Source organism: Pseudomassariella vexata (assembly GCF_002105095.1).
Source record: "Pseudomassariella vexata strain CBS 129021 chromosome Unknown BCR38scaffold_4, whole genome shotgun sequence".
NCBI lineage: Eukaryota > Fungi > Ascomycota > Sordariomycetes > Amphisphaeriales > Pseudomassariaceae > Pseudomassariella > Pseudomassariella vexata.
In genome coordinates this window covers 514618-530446 of record NW_024467959.1, presented here as the reverse complement: position 1 = coordinate 530446, position 15829 = coordinate 514618, and the positions used below count along the sequence as shown (strand labels likewise).

Below are 15829 nucleotides of genomic sequence, written 5' to 3'. Positions count from 1 at the left end.
TGCGAGGCGGGCTTGATTATGAACAGGTCTCGGTCTTTGTGAATACAGGAAAAGGTTGGTTGTACAATCCATACTTAAAGAATTAGTATGAGTGGGATATGTCCGCTCAAAATCAAACTATATGCCCGGGCTTTGCTCCAACTCCTCGAACGCCATGATATTAACACAAGTCATGTAACCGGATCGAGCTGAATCCTAGAAAGAAAGAAAGAAGCCCCACATTTGGGTGGGTTTATGATGAAATATTACATTCTGACGCCTTGGGCAGCGGCGTCGTCGCTGAATCCGGCCCCTCTGTGGGCTTCTTCCGGGACGTTGTCATCAGCAAAGTGAACGCGATGAGCATGCCGAGAACTTCCAGGCCTATGCCAAAGTACTGCGCCCTTCTAAACCTAGCAATACCTTGTGGCCTTCCGATCAGTTGCCATTGGGTATCTTTATACCAAGACAACTCTTGCGGGCCAACAGTCACCATCATATCCAGAGCCATAGCAAGGCGAAACCGTCATATTACGAGTTACGGTGTCCTCAGTGAGGTCTATACGAACACTCGTGAAGAAGCGGGTTTCATCGGTACGTCATTTTTGAGAATCTGAAATCTACCTAATCTGAAATCTACCTTTGATGGTGTACATGTTTTGCCGCCCAGCTATTGGATGTGATCGGGCATCGTTGAAGTCCTGATCGTGAGCTCGTTGAGACTTGACGCAATACTTCCTCAAGTCGCAAAGTTGTCCTTGTACCCCGTATCTGAGCGCGAAAGAAATTCGGACTGGAAAGAACCACCAGTCGTCAAGTGACTTGTAAAAATTAGAATACTTTAATGGATCGATCACAAGACGTGAGCAGAATAACGTACATTCAAATCAGTGCCCCTAGTTGAAGGCGATATGGTACACAAAACATTAATCTTTCAAATGTTCCGAGTCGGCCCCTAAATCCCCAGTGCTGTTGTCGAAAGTCGATGTAAGTTAATACCATCATATTCCCTCAATCGCTTGGCCAGTTGTGGCACCATCCCCTTTCTTGCTGTACTCCCCTGTTGATACTGGCCTGGAGGAATATCCGCGGCATCCTGTGCTTACGCAGCATCGGTCTCGAGACTCGCTTGCCTGTGCAATTTCATCATCCCTGTCACTTTGCTGCGATATGAATCTTCTGAGCCCTTTGTGTTTCAGCAGGGTTCATCAACGCTCGTCTGGAGAGCTTCTAATACCCCAACAACAAACACAGCATCGCAATAACGTGAAGGATATAAAGACAAGAGTATTTGCGATGTTCACCAGTCGCAATGGCAGATGATGGGCAGAATTCGTCAGGCGGGTTTGCACGGTTTGAGTCGGTGCATCTATATATCGTATTAGTTCCGCGACACGTTTATATCCGTCTGCAACTATTGAGGAGAAGGGGCTTACCATTGCCAGAGGCTAAAGTCATTCCTAACATGAAAATGTGCATGTCAGAAACCAGGTCATCGGTGGCATTTTGCCACTCAAATACAGTTATCAAGGTTAGAAGAAGTCCCATGGTCCTGGTTCCTGTAGTCTATCGCCGAATACTGTGAAGCCCCATTAAGTGTTCATCAGATCCGTCCTCGTGAAGGTCGCATCAGAAGGGATGTGCTGATGTCCAAACCAATAGAGGCCGGCGCGTGACCCGCAGACTTTCCGACCTTGTTGGCACCCCGATCGCCAACCGAGGAGTTGTAAGAGAGTGTGCGATTGGCACATGTTCAGGGCTCGCTGTAGTTAGCTTGGTTCCAGAATGTGCAACGTCTCAATACAACAGGACAGAGCGGGTCTCACACTTGTCCACGTAAGTTTTGACTTTGCAAGAATTATGGACAGCTGACGAGAATGATACCCCTAGAGGTAGCACAGGAGTGCTATGCTAGTCATCTAATCTTAAGAAGCCAATACCGAAAAGTTTAGTATTAGCGTTTTGCGGCGCTGTAAGATCCAATCATATTGATAGAAGCGCAACTTGTGGCGATGCCGGTGGCTTTTATAGAAGTATCGCAATAGTCAGTGTAATTCCTGGACCATAGTTTGCTGATCGGTTTGTACTTGTACCAGTCCTAGGAATCCTCTAGAGTTCCGGGCTGTGTATTAGACTTGCTGCCAACATAGATTCAACAGTGCCGGTCTCATTGTCTGGAATCCGCGTGCTGATGTTCCAATTCCTCTCCTTGTGAAATTCTTTGTGGCCGACCTCACCCCGTACACTCAACAAAAGCAACGGGCTGCCAGAAAGATTGACGACGACGAGAACCAGCACGGTTGCCAACGCCACCGGCTACACTCGAAAGTCGTATACCGCAGTCCACCATTTCATGACATACGTCCAATCCCCTTGGTTGCAGATGTTGTGGAAATTTGTGAGGGATGCTCTACTGTACAACGTGCTCTACCACACTACGGCGATGCTGTCAGGGAGTATCGTTGCCTAACCTTTTTGAAGACGTCCAAGAGCTCACCAAGAATCACCGCAGGCTAGAGCGGAGTTCCAGTGTGTAACTAGTCTCGCTTCGTCTTCCCGTCCTAGGTGCATGCGACGACGATGGCGGCGACGACGCACATGAAAGATAGAACGCATACCACCGCTATCCGTGTTGTTTTACTTGGTAATTCCGATGATGATGTCGTTTTCAGCCGAAAACCACGCCGTGGTGTGAGAGCGGTGATGATCGAAAGGGCAGGCTACTGATAAAGGTAGTCAAGGTAGCTAGTATAATCCACGAAGTAGTCGGGTAGCAAGTTTGAATGAGACTGGCCATGAGTTATCCCAAAATAATCGATTGTTGCGAGACAATAGACAGGTCTACTTCATACCATTATAAAAGTAAGTCTAACGAAGACTGACTGCGCCTACCCGCGTGATTCCTACAAGTAGAGAATCTTAGGAAGGTACAACTGAGGGGTCAGATCCCTTCAGCAACTTGGCAAGGAAGTAACTACACATGGAAGCTGCAGAACAACCTGAAGAGCTATTTCAACTTGCGACGTACCTCCCAATCTGAGTGTGTGTATGGGCAGTAGACTTAAGCTGGTGGACGTCGGTAAGCCATTCAAATTGGCAGGCACGGATGTCGCTGTGTTCATGATAGTTGTTCTCTTTTTTTTATACCTTCCAAATTGTCAACAAAGCTTTTCACTACGAGAGAAGTACCCGAATCTCCCCAGTCGTTCTGGGGAAAAGTGCCCGCAGACTATGGGATTCATCCGACTCAGCCACCTGCCCATCCATGCGTTCCTGCTCAGCCAGCTCGTCCGCAAAGATGAGCATCTCCTCCACGTGCTCAAAGTCGACGCAGAACCTTTCAGCTGCCTCTTCAGTGACATCACGGGTCAGCTTGGAGTCCTGTAAATGACGCAAGCTTTCCATGGCATCCATGAGTGCTGACGGTAAGAAATCGTCAAGGTTCTGGCTTGCTGCCGTCAGTGCCTCTGGACTCAATGCTTCCATCTTCCTAATCTTTGCAATGTCCTCTTTCGTGTCCGTGAGCCGGCCGAGCTCATTGAATATTGGTTCCAAACCTGATTCTCGGCGGAAGTATGAGTATTGGTTGTCCACAAGGCGCTCAGCTTGCTCGTCAATAGTGGACTGGAGTATGCCAACCCGTGTCTGGGTGAAATCAAAAGGTGCCAGAGACGTTCTTGCAGCCAAGAGGCAGTTGATGAAGAATACGGAATTTGAAGGTGATTCGATATTCTTGGACATGTTCTCACATCCAGAGATGAAAGGATCAAACGACTCGGTGAGAATGGGCTCGAAGTCAGCCTCGCGATCACCAGACGACGCAAGGGAAGTTTCGTAGGTTTTCATGATGGCTGTCAGCTGCTTCAATGAGTCTTGGAGAAATTCTGGCGGGCCAAGGTCGGACGGCGTATGTTGGAATTCCACTTGCAGAGTAGTGATGTGATCGCGCATCAAAGAGCGGAACTGTCGTAAAGCTTCGGACTCAATATTCATCATCGACTCTAGAAGTACAGATTTTGCTCCGAGAAGCTTCGAAAACGTGACGCGGTAAAAGTTGAGGAGATTGGCTAACTTGTAGGCCAAAATCGTGTCTTCGTTAGTTTGAATAACTTGCTCGAGTCTTTGCCGTAGAATGCGGGCCGCCCCTGAAACATCACGATCAACCAAATCGTTAAGTGCCTTCACAGCGTCGAATTCTGGAGGCGCGTCTGCCTCGTCGGCCATTAGTCGCCACAGTTCGTTTTCACGGCCCTCCTGGATGCCTCTAGCGATCTCGTTTCCCTCCGAGACGAACAGCACCTCGAGTGCTTCCCGCTCGCTGACAGTAGCCGAGTGAGTCCAAGCAAGCATATCACCTACATATCGGAGGGAATCGTGCGCCACCAATTCAATAGGCTTTACCGAACGGTCCTCTTGCCCTGAAGCGGATGTGCCCGTCAAGGCTAAGTAGAATGAATCGGAGAGAATCTGTTCCCTAGCCTCAGCGAAGAAGTCGAGGCAGTTCTGGAACAACGTGGGCCGTTCGGCAAGAACACGAAGCGCTCGGCGAACGGAGGAGTTGATCTGTGGATTTTCCAAATTTAGCGTGTTGAACTCTCTTTGGATCCAACGGTAGAGTTTTTGGAAAGCCAAATTCAGGTGCTTCGAAGTCTGTTCTAGGATCTCTAGCCCTAGCGTTTGATTCTCGAAACCAAGGAGTACCTCGCAGTCGTTCCTGATTTTCTTCGCCTTAGCTAGGACGACGAAGAAGCGATCATCGACGGGCTCAGATGTCAGGCTCAGTGAGGCAACCTCGTCTTCTGACAGCACGAAATGTTCGCGCAAAGCCTTCAGCAACTGTTGCTTTGTCTCAACATTCTGCTTCTGGACCATTAACAAGGAAGCTTCTTGCAATGTTGAAGAAGTGGATTCGTGAGCTGCAGTGACATGACTCTTCATCTCCTGGTAGCTCTTGTTGAGAATTTCGATCGTGGTGCCAATCCTCTGAAGTTGCTCGGCAACCCTCCCAAACTCGATGATGATTTCTCCATTGCTGTCAATGACGTCCTTTTGAACATCTAATCTCAGCTGTCTTCGGGTTTCAGCACTGTTGCTGACACCACGCTCGTCTAGGAGACTGAGCGCATCCCGAAATTCCGCATCTGCATATGATGTGGATAATACTGTTGTGACCTTGGTGGATAGGGGATTTGTGGCCCGAAGGGCTGAGGATCCTGGAGGAGACGGCGTTGAAGGGGAAAGCGGTCCGGAGGCTAGCCCATCTCTCATCGGAAGGGCGATGGACTCAGGGCCGTGAGAGGCCATGATGAACAAAGAAAGTGCGATCTAGACCGATGGAGATTCTCTGAATCCACCATGGTTCTTTTCACCACTATTGGATTTGGGAAACAACCACCTCTTACAACTTCAACATTTAATTCCAGAATGCAGTCGTGGCTTCCCCGGTGACTGGATCCACTTTTCCACTTGATCCATGTCAAATACGTGCCGCACTAGCAGGGATGAAGCGGTGAGGGGTGGCATAATGACTTCACTGGCACGCGGTCACGGCTGCCGCCTCTCTCCACGTTATCGGGCAAAGAGGCAGCTGATCTTCGCCTTCGAGGCAGACGAGGAGCAGCCGACTGTTTCCCTGAGACATCAACGTCGCCGAAATTTCTTACTGACTGTATATCAAACAACGTGCCACATACACTATGGAATAATCGAAACCTCATCTTCTTCCCAGTCACAAATCCATCTCAACTGTGACCCATGACTGAGCCTTTTCTCCCTCTCCGCGATGCGACCATACAGGCCTGAATCTTTTCTTTTCCGACAAGCCTCGCGGTAACTTGAGCGACCGGTGGCGTGAGATCATGGCCGGAAACCTTTTTTCTCGCCTCGTGCCCGGCAGGGACGACGACCGGTCCTACTACGACCAGCTGGCAGATGACGATGTTGACATCGAGAACCGCGCGGGCCTTGCCTTAGATGAAGAGAACTTAAACCATCAGTTCTATGAAGATGATCTTGCCATCGAAGACAGCCGCATATCGACTGCGAGCGTAGTTCCTCCACTGAAAGACGGTCGACGCGGACAACAAGGCAAGCGCGGCAGACCTGAAGCTGGCTCAAGATGGCTAGCCGCAGAAGACGACGGTGAGAATGAAGTGCCGGCTTCGTTGTTGGTAGAACCTGGTATGAATACCGCAGCGGCAAGGCAAAATCCACGGAGGTCTGGACCTCAACCCAACAGGCAACCCGTGCCGGGACCCTCAAACCGAAGGACGCAAGCGCAGTGGGAGACTGCGCAAGCCCAGCAGAGATTACATCAAGATGATGAATACGGCCGCATTCCAAAGACGGCCCAGTCAACGACCCCGCAGAGACTGGGCGTCTTTAATCCCAAAGAAAAGGCCATGTTCAGATGGGCTAATGTCTCCAATCTTGACATTTTCATCAACGATGTATACGCCTACTACCTGGGAGCCGGTATATGGTGTATTCTACTAGACCGAGCCTTGCATCTGCTGTATGTCTGCCTCGAGATCTTGGGTTCACGGCTGGCTATTATACCACCGCAATACTGACTTGGATCAGGAAAGGCATCTTCATCGCCAGTTTGTTGACGCTACTCACACAATGCGTCGACTACAGCAAGCTGCGCGAAAGCAAGAGCATGTCGCAAATCATGATACCCAAGTGCACTAAGAACATGTGGGGGATCTGGAATCTGGGCCTGTGGCTTTGCAGCTTCTATGTCATCTGGAAATCGATTCAGTTCGTTCTTGACATACCGCGGCTGCTGCACATTCGCGACTTCTACATTCACCTGCTGGAGATCCCGGAGGAGGACATGCAAACCGTTTCTTGGCAGGATGTTGTGTCGAGGATAACTGGACTGCGTGATCAGAACGTCAGGACGGCTACTCATTTTACGCCTTCTCAGCGCCGGTTCCTATCCCAGCAAACGGGGCGGCAGGTGGGTCAAGCCAAAGAACGGCTTGATGCTCATGATATTGCGAACAGGCTCATGAGACGTGAGAACTACATCATTGCCCTGTTCAATAAGGACACCCTCGATCTAACGGCGGGTATCCCTTTCCTACGGCATCGCCCCTTCTTCTCCCGGACACTGTTGTGGACCCTCCAGTTTAGCATTCTGGATCTGGTGTTCAACGAATCCAACCAGGTGCATCAGCGCATTCTCAAGTCGGATCACCGAGGACAGCTCAGCCGCGAGCTTCGTACTAGGTTCGCATTTGCTGCAACTATGAACCTGATATTGGCTCCTTTTGTTGCTGCGTTCCTGATGATTGATTTCATCTTTACGTACTTCCACGTAAGTGCTTTTGTCAATGGACAAACTTTTCGTTCGCTGACATTCCACTATAGGAATTCAAAACAAATACTGCTTCGGCTGGCACAAGACAATACACGCCGCTTGCGGAGTGGAAGTTCAGAGAGTTCAACGAACTACCCCATCTCTTCAAGGAACGACTGAATATGTCATATCCATATGCGAAACACTACATCGATCAGTTCCCCAAGATGAAGACAGAGTTGGCCGCACAGACTGTCAGATTCTTTGCGGGAGCGCTCATTGCGGTCCTTGCCATTGTCGGCTTTTCGGACCCTGAAATGTTCGTCGACTTTGAGATATTACCCGGTTTCAACGCCTTCGCCTTCCTTGCCGTATGCACCACCACGTTTGCCGTGGCTCAGGGCATGATTTCGGAAGAGAACGACGTTTTCGATCCCGAGTACGCGATGCGTAATGTCATCGAGTATACCCATCACGAGCCAGAACAATGGCAAGGACGTCTTCACAGCTATGATGTGAAAATCGAGTTCGCAGAGCTGTACAAGCTGAAGATTGTCATCTTTCTAGAGGAAATTCTTGGCATTCTCGTGACGCCTCTGGTCCTGTTCATCAGCTTGCCCAAGTGCGCCGATCAGATCATCGACTTCTTCCGCGAATTTACCATCCACGTGGACGGGCTGGGTTATGTATGTTCGTTCGCAGTGTTTGACTTCAAGAAGGATCCACGAAACGCCAGACAAGCTAACACCATGGATGCCCGCGAGGATTATTACGCGACCAAACACAACAAGATGCAGGCTTCTGTACATGGTTTCTTAGACAATTATGTGTATAACCCCAGGAGTGGTTTGCCTGGGAACCCGCTGGGCCCTGCTGGACGACATCAGTTCCATCCCCCACCCGCATTCCCAGGTCTCAATTCTCCCACGCTGGCAGCAGACATGCGAGCTTCGCGACTGGGCCACAGCGAACGCCCACGAAGTCGTGCCCCACCCGCTTCTCAACAATCAGGCAAGACTCCTCGCTTCGGTCCAGCTCTGCCCCAGCCATCACCAATGGCATCGATGCTCCTCGATCCTCACCATCAGCCATCCGCGTCACTGATTGCGGCACGGGGTGCTCAGCGTGCGCGACAGCAGCGTGCCCCTTATCTGGGCGAGGCAGGTATTACCGAGGAATCGATGGAAGGCACAGTAACACGAAACAGACTCCAGCGTCAGGGTACCACCTTTACAGACGAAGAAGTCGAAGAAAGTGTAGCGCGTCTTGGCGAATCGACGTGGGATGGTTCACCCGGACAAGGTCTAAGCCGTGAGAATAGCGCCGTTGCTATGGATGGCGACGACGGGCCTGGTGTCGTCAAGCTCTTGAAGCAGTTTCAGCAGGCTCATATGAATCCTCGAGGTGGAGGAGTCCTTTAGAAGAGAGGCAGGTGGTCTTGATGAGACATTCACAAGTGGCAACCTGCTTGTATTTTGGTGTTAGGTTGGTCACTTTGGGAATGGTTATTAGCACCTGTCTACAGCACATGTGCATTTTGGTCTGGCTCCTGTCATCAGAGCTGGCGTTGGGATTACGTTGGACATTGAGCATTATAGACGCATGATGATGGTATTCTGGAATAGGCGAGGCGTGTTTTGCTCATCGAGTTAGTCCCATCTGAGAACATTGGACTTCCGATAGTGATAAGATTCGATATGATGTTGGTTTTGTTCCACAATAGAACTCTTGAGTCCTCTGTGTATGTCCAAGTACGGCTACCATGACACCCAGCAAGCAAATAGAACATATTGTGTCTGCCACTGACTAAGTAGGCCGAAAATCCCGTAGCCTGGGTACCATACTAGCTTACAAACATGACCCCAAAGAATTCTTCCTAGTGGAAACCTTTTTATTCTTGGCGATGAAATATTTTAAGACTTTGCTCCAGTCAAGATGTGTCTTCTACTATTCGAATGTAATTGGAAAGCCAATGTCGCCATAAGCCGATTTGACTGCTTGCCTGTCATGCTGCATGCAAGTTTAAAAAATGAATCTTAGGTCATTCAATATGGATACGAACCAAGTTACAGTAGGCATGGGAATTTAACGTACATAAGTTCAATTCGTCCCGAATATTTGCCCATTGAACTGAAGCCATGTTGTGATGATGTGTAGTGAAAACCCAGCTATACTCTGGGAATCTATACCTGATACAATGGCGCACATGCAGTCCTGTCTTATCCTCGGGAATCATACGTCAACGACAACATCACACGATACAGACTGAGCAACGACGCAGCTTCGAGGACGATCAGTATAGATGGGCAAGGGGGCAGTAACCGCAGTACTTTAACTTTAGACAGATGAAGTTTGGAATTTTCATCGTCGAAGCACAGCGACTAAGATAATGTGTTAGATGCAAAGCAAGTGCCAAAGCGCATCTATGCAGTTGCCGACATGCCAGCCAATGCTCATTTACGCAACATAACGCAAAACAGCCTCCAACACCACTAATGCACCGCCAAATCAACTCTTGTCCTCGTCCTCAAGAAATCCGTTTTGCAGGCACATCTTACTCTTCGAGTAGAAGTGTCAACTTCCCTCAGTGCTTTTGGGCCTCTTAATCGGCCACTTCTCCATACAAGTAACGCTCGCCCTTCTTGGTCTTTTGCAAGCCATATCATCGACATCCTCGAGCCGGCTCAGCACGTTCGCAAGTCGCTTCCGCGCCTCCATCTCGCGCTTGGTGCTGGCGGCACCGGCTGGTCGGTAGAATTGCTTAATCACACATACAGCGGCATGGTAGCATTCGTACAGCAGCAAGCGGATGGGGGCGTTTTCGAGATCTTGGATAATGCCATCGTCGCCGTGACTATGACCCAGGGGAGGCGTATCCCGTTTTCTTGTATTGGCTGGAGGCTCGGTTCCATCTTTAACCGGTTGATGGAAGCCGCGGAGGAAGTCGGCGGACGGATTTTGGCTGAAGACGGAGGCTAGAAGGGGGTCACCAAAGATAGAGCTGCTCCAGTCACGGAGACCGGTTACGGCGAGATTGGTTGGCTCTGGCGGGTGATCATCATATTCTTCGTTGTTCGTGCTCTCGCTCTCGCAGCCAAGCTCGTCTGGCTTGTCGTCTCGTCCCTTTCTGCGAGGTGCCCCGCCTCTGGTGCTGCTATTCACGGCCGATCCTCGTGAAAGTTTAGTACCGGCTTCATCTATGCCCCTGGACGCTGTTCCACGCGATACTAAAAGGTTGTCATCGTTTACGGCACTCAAGACCACCAGCCGGGATTCGGTTACGGCGTCCAAGAGATGGGAAAGGCGCTGGACGTGGCTACGTATGAGGGAGTAACTCATCATCACCGCCATATCCTCTCCATCCCTCAAAATTCCTTCCACCATGGAAAGAAAGGCTTGGGTCCACGTTTCCACCCCTCCAGACCCAACAAGGGACATTGGCGTACCATGTTGAGTTGATACCGGCGAAGGTGCTCCAATGACTGCAACCACCGGTCCGAATTTGGCATTTGGCGCCTTCATGCTCGAGATGCGTCGGATGAGTTGACCCTTCTGAAAATCGACGCTCCTCCTTTCTGCTCTTGTGAGAGGTTTGTCCAACCCGAACATGGATGTTCCTCGTGTCGGCTCCAACATGTTGAACGCTGAACCCAGCTTGGGACTCGAAGCGGAGCTTGAGACCACAGCTGGAATGTACTCAAGTAAAGGTGACTTGCGAGTTGCCGACGATCGGTTCGAGTGCATATCTCTGGTTGCTAGCTTCGATAGGCTGCCCTTCCCCGTGGTGGTATCGAGGAGGCTCTGTATAGAGACCTTTGCATCCTTTGGTGCACGTTCGAGTGATGTCTCCAGTATCCAATTTATGAGCAGTTCTTCGGATAGGAGAAGCCATTGCTCAGATCTGAGTAACCTCAGGCCAGGAGATGGTGGTAGCGTCAACATAAGTGTCCTGCCATCAGAGATCTCAACCCCGAATCTTCTCTGGAGTTGGCCTGCAACCTGTTGACAAGATATAATCCAGACAGCAGGCACAGCATCGTTAATGACCGCTCTCAGAGAGTCAAAGGAAGGTGATGGGAGCATGGAAGTAAAGTGCACAAGTGAGCACAGATCGGCTCGTGGAACAGACAGTGTTTGGCGACGTGAGCTCCGATGTCTTGTGAGACATTGCACGCTTGTGACACCTTGCGATAGGCGAGCTTGGGAAGCGTTGGGATCCGGAGTGTGGAAGGGGAGGCATAAAGAGGATGGTGGATAAGCATCGGGGATAGGTGATGCGAATGCCACCCCTGGCCGGCACAACACCTTGGGTACCGACATTTATTCCCTCGCGTGTGGTGGTAACGTTGGCCGGAGGTTAAGTAGGGATCATAAAAAGGGCAGTCATTGCATATTGAATGCACTTGTCTGCTGGGGTTTGAACTCGGATACCAGCCCGAGACATGGATCTGGCTGCTGCAATTTCCAACGTCGGGTCTGTCTTCCTGCAGGTGGCTGATGAACCTTGACCTGTCAGGATAATGTGGTTGTGCTGGCCGTTCTTGTCTGAAGAGGACATGGAACCGAGGAGGGACAGCCAATAATACGCTCTGCTGTATCCGGTGAGACTGTGTGGGATGCAAACGGTTCAGAGCAACACCCGGACAAGGCTTCGTTCAAGTGTAAAAAAAAGAAGAAAAACAGAAAAAAAGGAAAGCCTAAAGTCATTTAAAAACAACCTTCGAATTGGCCGGCGCAAAAATGAGCAAATTGGACGACACGAGATATGTCGTATAAAAAAGATGACAGGTGCCTTTGTCATGACGAGAAAGCGCTACAACAGCCGCTTATTGACGAATGAGGCGCGCATGACCAAGAAAGACATGAATAGTGACGGGCGACAAGCGGCTCCGGGACAGAGATAATGAAATACAGTAACGGTCGGCTCGCCTACTGGGGGCGTACTAACCCCCAGCCTAGGGAACAGCAAAGCCTGCCGAGGCCTACGCGGAGGCGTAGCTAGTGACGCCGTGGCTACTTGCCAGGCGGGCAGTTACGACAAATGCCATGCATGTCGAATATGCCATCATTGGGTTTCCGCTATAATGAAAAGCGGGAACCAGCGGGTTTCCATGCATGTATCTGCCATCGCGAGGTTCGGTGATAACAGGCTCGAAGGAACTATAACCATAGTAGATGTTTCTAGATGGTTATACCACCGATTCTGTCACCTGTCAGTGTGAGACCAACGACGCCGTGGCCGGTAGCGAGTGCTACCACGGCTGAAGAACGCCCAGGTATTGGATACCGCAGGACCTGACCGAGCTGTAGTAGGCCTTGGCCGCAACGCCACCGGGGCTTCTGCAATGGTGGTATTGGCAGTCCAGGCCTGGACGGTGCGTGAGAACGCGTCTCCACGCCGTGGCCGCAGGCTCATCAAGCCTGCTGATATCGCGCTGACTAGGGACTCTGACGGTCATGACGCCCTCGAAGCATCAAGCACGAGGCTGACAGTCGGTAAACCATTGGCCTCACCAAGCGACTCTGCATGAGCACCATCATGTCTCATAACAGTTGGTTGAATGTCCACTCGGGTCGAGCTGCCAAGCGGTGTGGCATCACAACCGAAGGCGGACGGTCCGGCTCCAATTCTCAGGCAGCAGGATGAAAGCCGCTCTGAGCCATCCGTATGAGTGTGATAAATATACGAGCACAATTATTAGTGGCTAGAAAAACGAGCCACAGACGCAAAGGAAAAGTCGACGATTTGGATTGAGGATCAAAGGATGATGTTTGTGCAAATGATATTACTGAGATGAGATGAGGTTGCAGCGGGAAGCGAGCCGGAAAGTTTATGATTGGCTGCTGTCAAGCGAGTCCACCCAATTGGGCTGACCCGCTTTATTGGCTGCACCAGACAGAATATTGGCCTCTACCAGGCTAGAAGGTCCCTGGAACTTCCAAGGTCGAAGATTGGAGGGGCAGCTGCCATGAGATGGTGCGTACATGGTGGAGTTCCAGAAGTACTCAATCCCAATGACTAGAGTACGTAAGTATGAACTCTCTTTAATGCTATAACACTTAGATCCTGGAATGAGCGTACCCTTCAGAAAAGACGAAAATATAGTTGGCAGCTCATAGATTGCTGCTCATAATCCGTGGATATCAGCCCCGAAAAGCCCCCAACTTAGAAGCTGTGCTACGCTCTGTATGTACTACTTCACTGGACCGCGCCAACATTCCCTAATCTAGTACTTGAGCAGGTATTGTTTCGATCACTCTCCCGTGTAATGGGATACACCTATTCTAGCGAGCGACATTGATCGTCACAAACCAAGACCCGGTGTGTCTCGAGTTCGCCGTCTACAATGCCATCTCGAGTCTCAAAAACTCCCAGACGACGGCACGGCACCACAAAGACCCTCCATTATCCATTCGTCCATCTCTTCTGAAGAACGATCATCAACAAACGCTTCCCGCAGACAAAAACCCCACATACGCGGCCTTGGCAAGCCATGTTTATTACGCATATTTAGTATCATTTGACAGTTGATATGTAACCCACAAATCCAGCCATGCCGCTGTGAGAGGCTGGTCGGACATACTTGGAGCGGCTGCACTTGGCTTCCATTTGGCGTTTTCGTCAAAATTATTGCAATAGGGCTTAGCGTGGGAGCCGTCCCAAAGCACATTACCCAGCCTAAGGAACATCACTTGCAGTATGTATGGCAGGGGAAACGGAACCATCATGACATAGGCAATATACAAGGTTGTTATCGGCTGCTGCTTGATTCGTAATCTCGCCCAACGCACCTTCATTCCATGGCACATGGTCGCTCCGCAGTGGTGCACGGCAGAGTAATTTCTCCGCATACGTGGTGGATTTTTGATTGTTAATGTGAGATCAATGCTTGGTGCTGCTCCTCCAGTTGTTTGACAGCCCATATCGATGCCCAGGACGACGGAAGTTGCCCCGGCCATTACTTGGTGCAGATATGCTGTGAACTCGGATAGTAGTACCCTAGCTTCCTCGTAATCCCTCTTTCACAGCTACTAGCCTCCTGGTTCCCATTTGCCAAGTTACGAGGGCACGGGAGTTGTTCCCGAGTCGTGGATTTCTACCGGTCCGGTCTCAGCTGCCGGCTCAGGCTGAGAGGCCGGCTTGGGCTCAGTGGCTGCCGGTATTGCAGATTCCCGCTGCTTAGAGGCGGCCTCGTAGAGTTCCCGGATATTGTACTTCTTCAACGCGTCCCAGTCACCAGGAACGACGCTCATGCCACAGAAAGTCTATTACTATTTAGTCAGGGATAGTGTTGGCTCGAGGAGCGGTGGGCAGACTGACCTGGAAAATCTCAATGAGAATGACTTTGTCTGGTTTCGAAAGATTGACCTTGTAACGAGAGCCGATCAATGTGGCGACCTGCTTGATTACGTCATCGCGCTTCAGGTTCGTGTTTGCTCTGGAAGAGAAACGGATAGCATACTGCATGAAATAGATTAGCATCCGAAATAGACAACAGGCTCGCCTTCACGATACCTACCGATGGCTCTCCATCCACGGGCTTCTTCTCCTCGGCTCCTGCAAGCTGGAAGTGATCGGGAAGGACCTTTCTCGCAACTTCCTCGACCCCACTCTCGGTTGCCTTGCCCATAAAGGTTATCGGCGTGAGACGGTTAAGGAATCTGGATTTGCGGTGTGATCTGTCACCGACCAGCTTTGCATCGTTACAAATCCTTCGAACGAATTGGCATGGCTCGACGGGGGGCTTGGTCTTGATGAAGATCAGGCAGTCCAGGTTCAGCCGCACTGGATCAAACACGGATTGCTCACTTTGGGCTTTGTTCGAAGGCTTAATCGAATCAATCTCCTTCTGGATCGATGCTTCGATGTCGCCCTCCTCGTCGGAATCTATGCTAACCTCCTGGGGCTTGATGCCATAGACCTTCTCGCCATACTATTCGCCCCGTCAGTTGGTGCAAACATCGTTACGAACTTCGGATAATGCCCAACCTCCTCGCTCAGAGAGACAATCTCAGCCAATGCCTTTGCTTCCTGGCCTCGTTGACAGGTCACCCAGAACCCCATACCACCAATCTCAAGGCTGTTACCTTTGGCCTTCAAAGCCGCGAGCTTGGCCTTGTGGTGCGTCGTGATCCATTTTCCTTGGTTGCCCACCTACATCAAAGTTAGTGTTTTTCATGTGCACGTCGCTGCTTGGTCATGGCTGGTAACGACAGCATCTGAAATGACTTGCCTTGCGCTGCTTCAGCTGACGACCATCCGAACCGCCTCCAGGCGGTCCCTTTCTCTTTGCAGAAGAATCCATTATAGAGACAATGTGCGACTGTGGCTCTTTGGTGTTGGCAAATACGCAAATGCAGTGCTGGGATGAAATATGTCGGATTGAAAATCTAGCTGTTGTGACTTTGGAAATCGTGGAAGTCAGTCGAGGGAAAAGTGGGTCTTGCGCGACCTGTTACCAAAAGCAAGAGCACACAACAAAGAGAACGCACGAACCATGGGGTCATTCTTATGAGGAGCAATATTCGGTCTAAGACCCCAAG

At 50.5% G+C, this 15829-nt stretch overlaps 5 protein-coding genes across 5 annotated transcripts; 1 reads left to right on the top strand and 4 right to left on the bottom strand.

Annotated features, from left to right (window-relative positions):
• Window positions 1-559: 559 nt before the first annotated feature.
• BCR38DRAFT_426061 (uncharacterized protein) lies at window positions 560-2186 on the bottom strand. Its single transcript, XM_040859739.1, has 3 exons — window positions 1416-2186; window positions 860-1348; window positions 560-800 (listed from the first exon to the last, which is right to left on the bottom strand). Exons 1-2 carry the CDS (start codon window positions 1525-1527, stop codon window positions 1188-1190), a joined length of 273 nt encoding a protein of 90 aa, XP_040717718.1. The 5' UTR covers window positions 1528-2186; the 3' UTR covers window positions 560-800; window positions 860-1187.
• Window positions 2187-3153: 967 nt separating this feature from the next.
• On the bottom strand, window positions 3154-5247 carry BCR38DRAFT_338050 (oligomeric Golgi complex subunit 6; the record flags this gene model as incomplete). The annotated part of the gene is made up of 1 exon (XM_040855583.1): window positions 3154-5247. The coding sequence occupies one exon, from the start codon at window positions 5245-5247 to the stop codon at window positions 3154-3156; it is 2094 nt and encodes a 697-aa protein (XP_040717717.1).
• Window positions 5248-5553: 306 nt separating this feature from the next.
• On the top strand, window positions 5554-9185 carry BCR38DRAFT_426058 (autophagy protein Apg9). Its single transcript, XM_040859738.1, has 3 exons — window positions 5554-6493; window positions 6562-7303; window positions 7357-9185. Exons 1-3 carry the CDS (start codon window positions 5838-5840, stop codon window positions 8704-8706), a joined length of 2748 nt encoding a protein of 915 aa, XP_040717716.1. The 5' UTR covers window positions 5554-5837; the 3' UTR covers window positions 8707-9185.
• Window positions 9186-9859: 674 nt separating this feature from the next.
• BCR38DRAFT_482730 (uncharacterized protein) lies at window positions 9860-11227 on the bottom strand (the record flags this gene model as incomplete). Its single annotated transcript, XM_040863538.1, has 1 exon — window positions 9860-11227. The coding sequence occupies one exon, from the start codon at window positions 11225-11227 to the stop codon at window positions 9860-9862; it is 1368 nt and encodes a 455-aa protein (XP_040717715.1).
• Window positions 11228-14344: 3117 nt separating this feature from the next.
• Window positions 14345-15591, bottom strand: BCR38DRAFT_455955 (uncharacterized protein; the record flags this gene model as incomplete). The annotated part of the gene is made up of 5 exons (XM_040861855.1): window positions 14345-14551; window positions 14607-14747; window positions 14806-15219; window positions 15276-15427; window positions 15516-15591. The coding sequence occupies 5 exons, from the start codon at window positions 15589-15591 to the stop codon at window positions 14345-14347; spliced, it is 990 nt and encodes a 329-aa protein (XP_040717714.1).
• Window positions 15592-15829: the final 238 nt, after the last annotated feature.

Coding starts and splice junctions, on each gene's coding strand:
- BCR38DRAFT_426061 (XM_040859739.1), bottom strand. CDS start 1,527: ATGGGACTTCTTCTAACCTTGATAACTGTATTTGAGTGGCAAAATGCC. Junction 1,349..1,415: donor GACTTTAGCCTCTGGCAATG/GTAAGCCCCTTC, acceptor TACGATATATAG/ATGCACCGACTCAAACCGTG.
- BCR38DRAFT_426058 (XM_040859738.1), top strand. CDS start 5,838: ATGGCCGGAAACCTTTTTTCTCGCCTCGTGCCCGGCAGGGACGACGAC. Junction 6,494..6,561: donor GACCGAGCCTTGCATCTGCT/GTATGTCTGCCT, acceptor GACTTGGATCAG/GAAAGGCATCTTCATCGCCA. Junction 7,304..7,356: donor TCATCTTTACGTACTTCCAC/GTAAGTGCTTTT, acceptor ATTCCACTATAG/GAATTCAAAACAAATACTGC.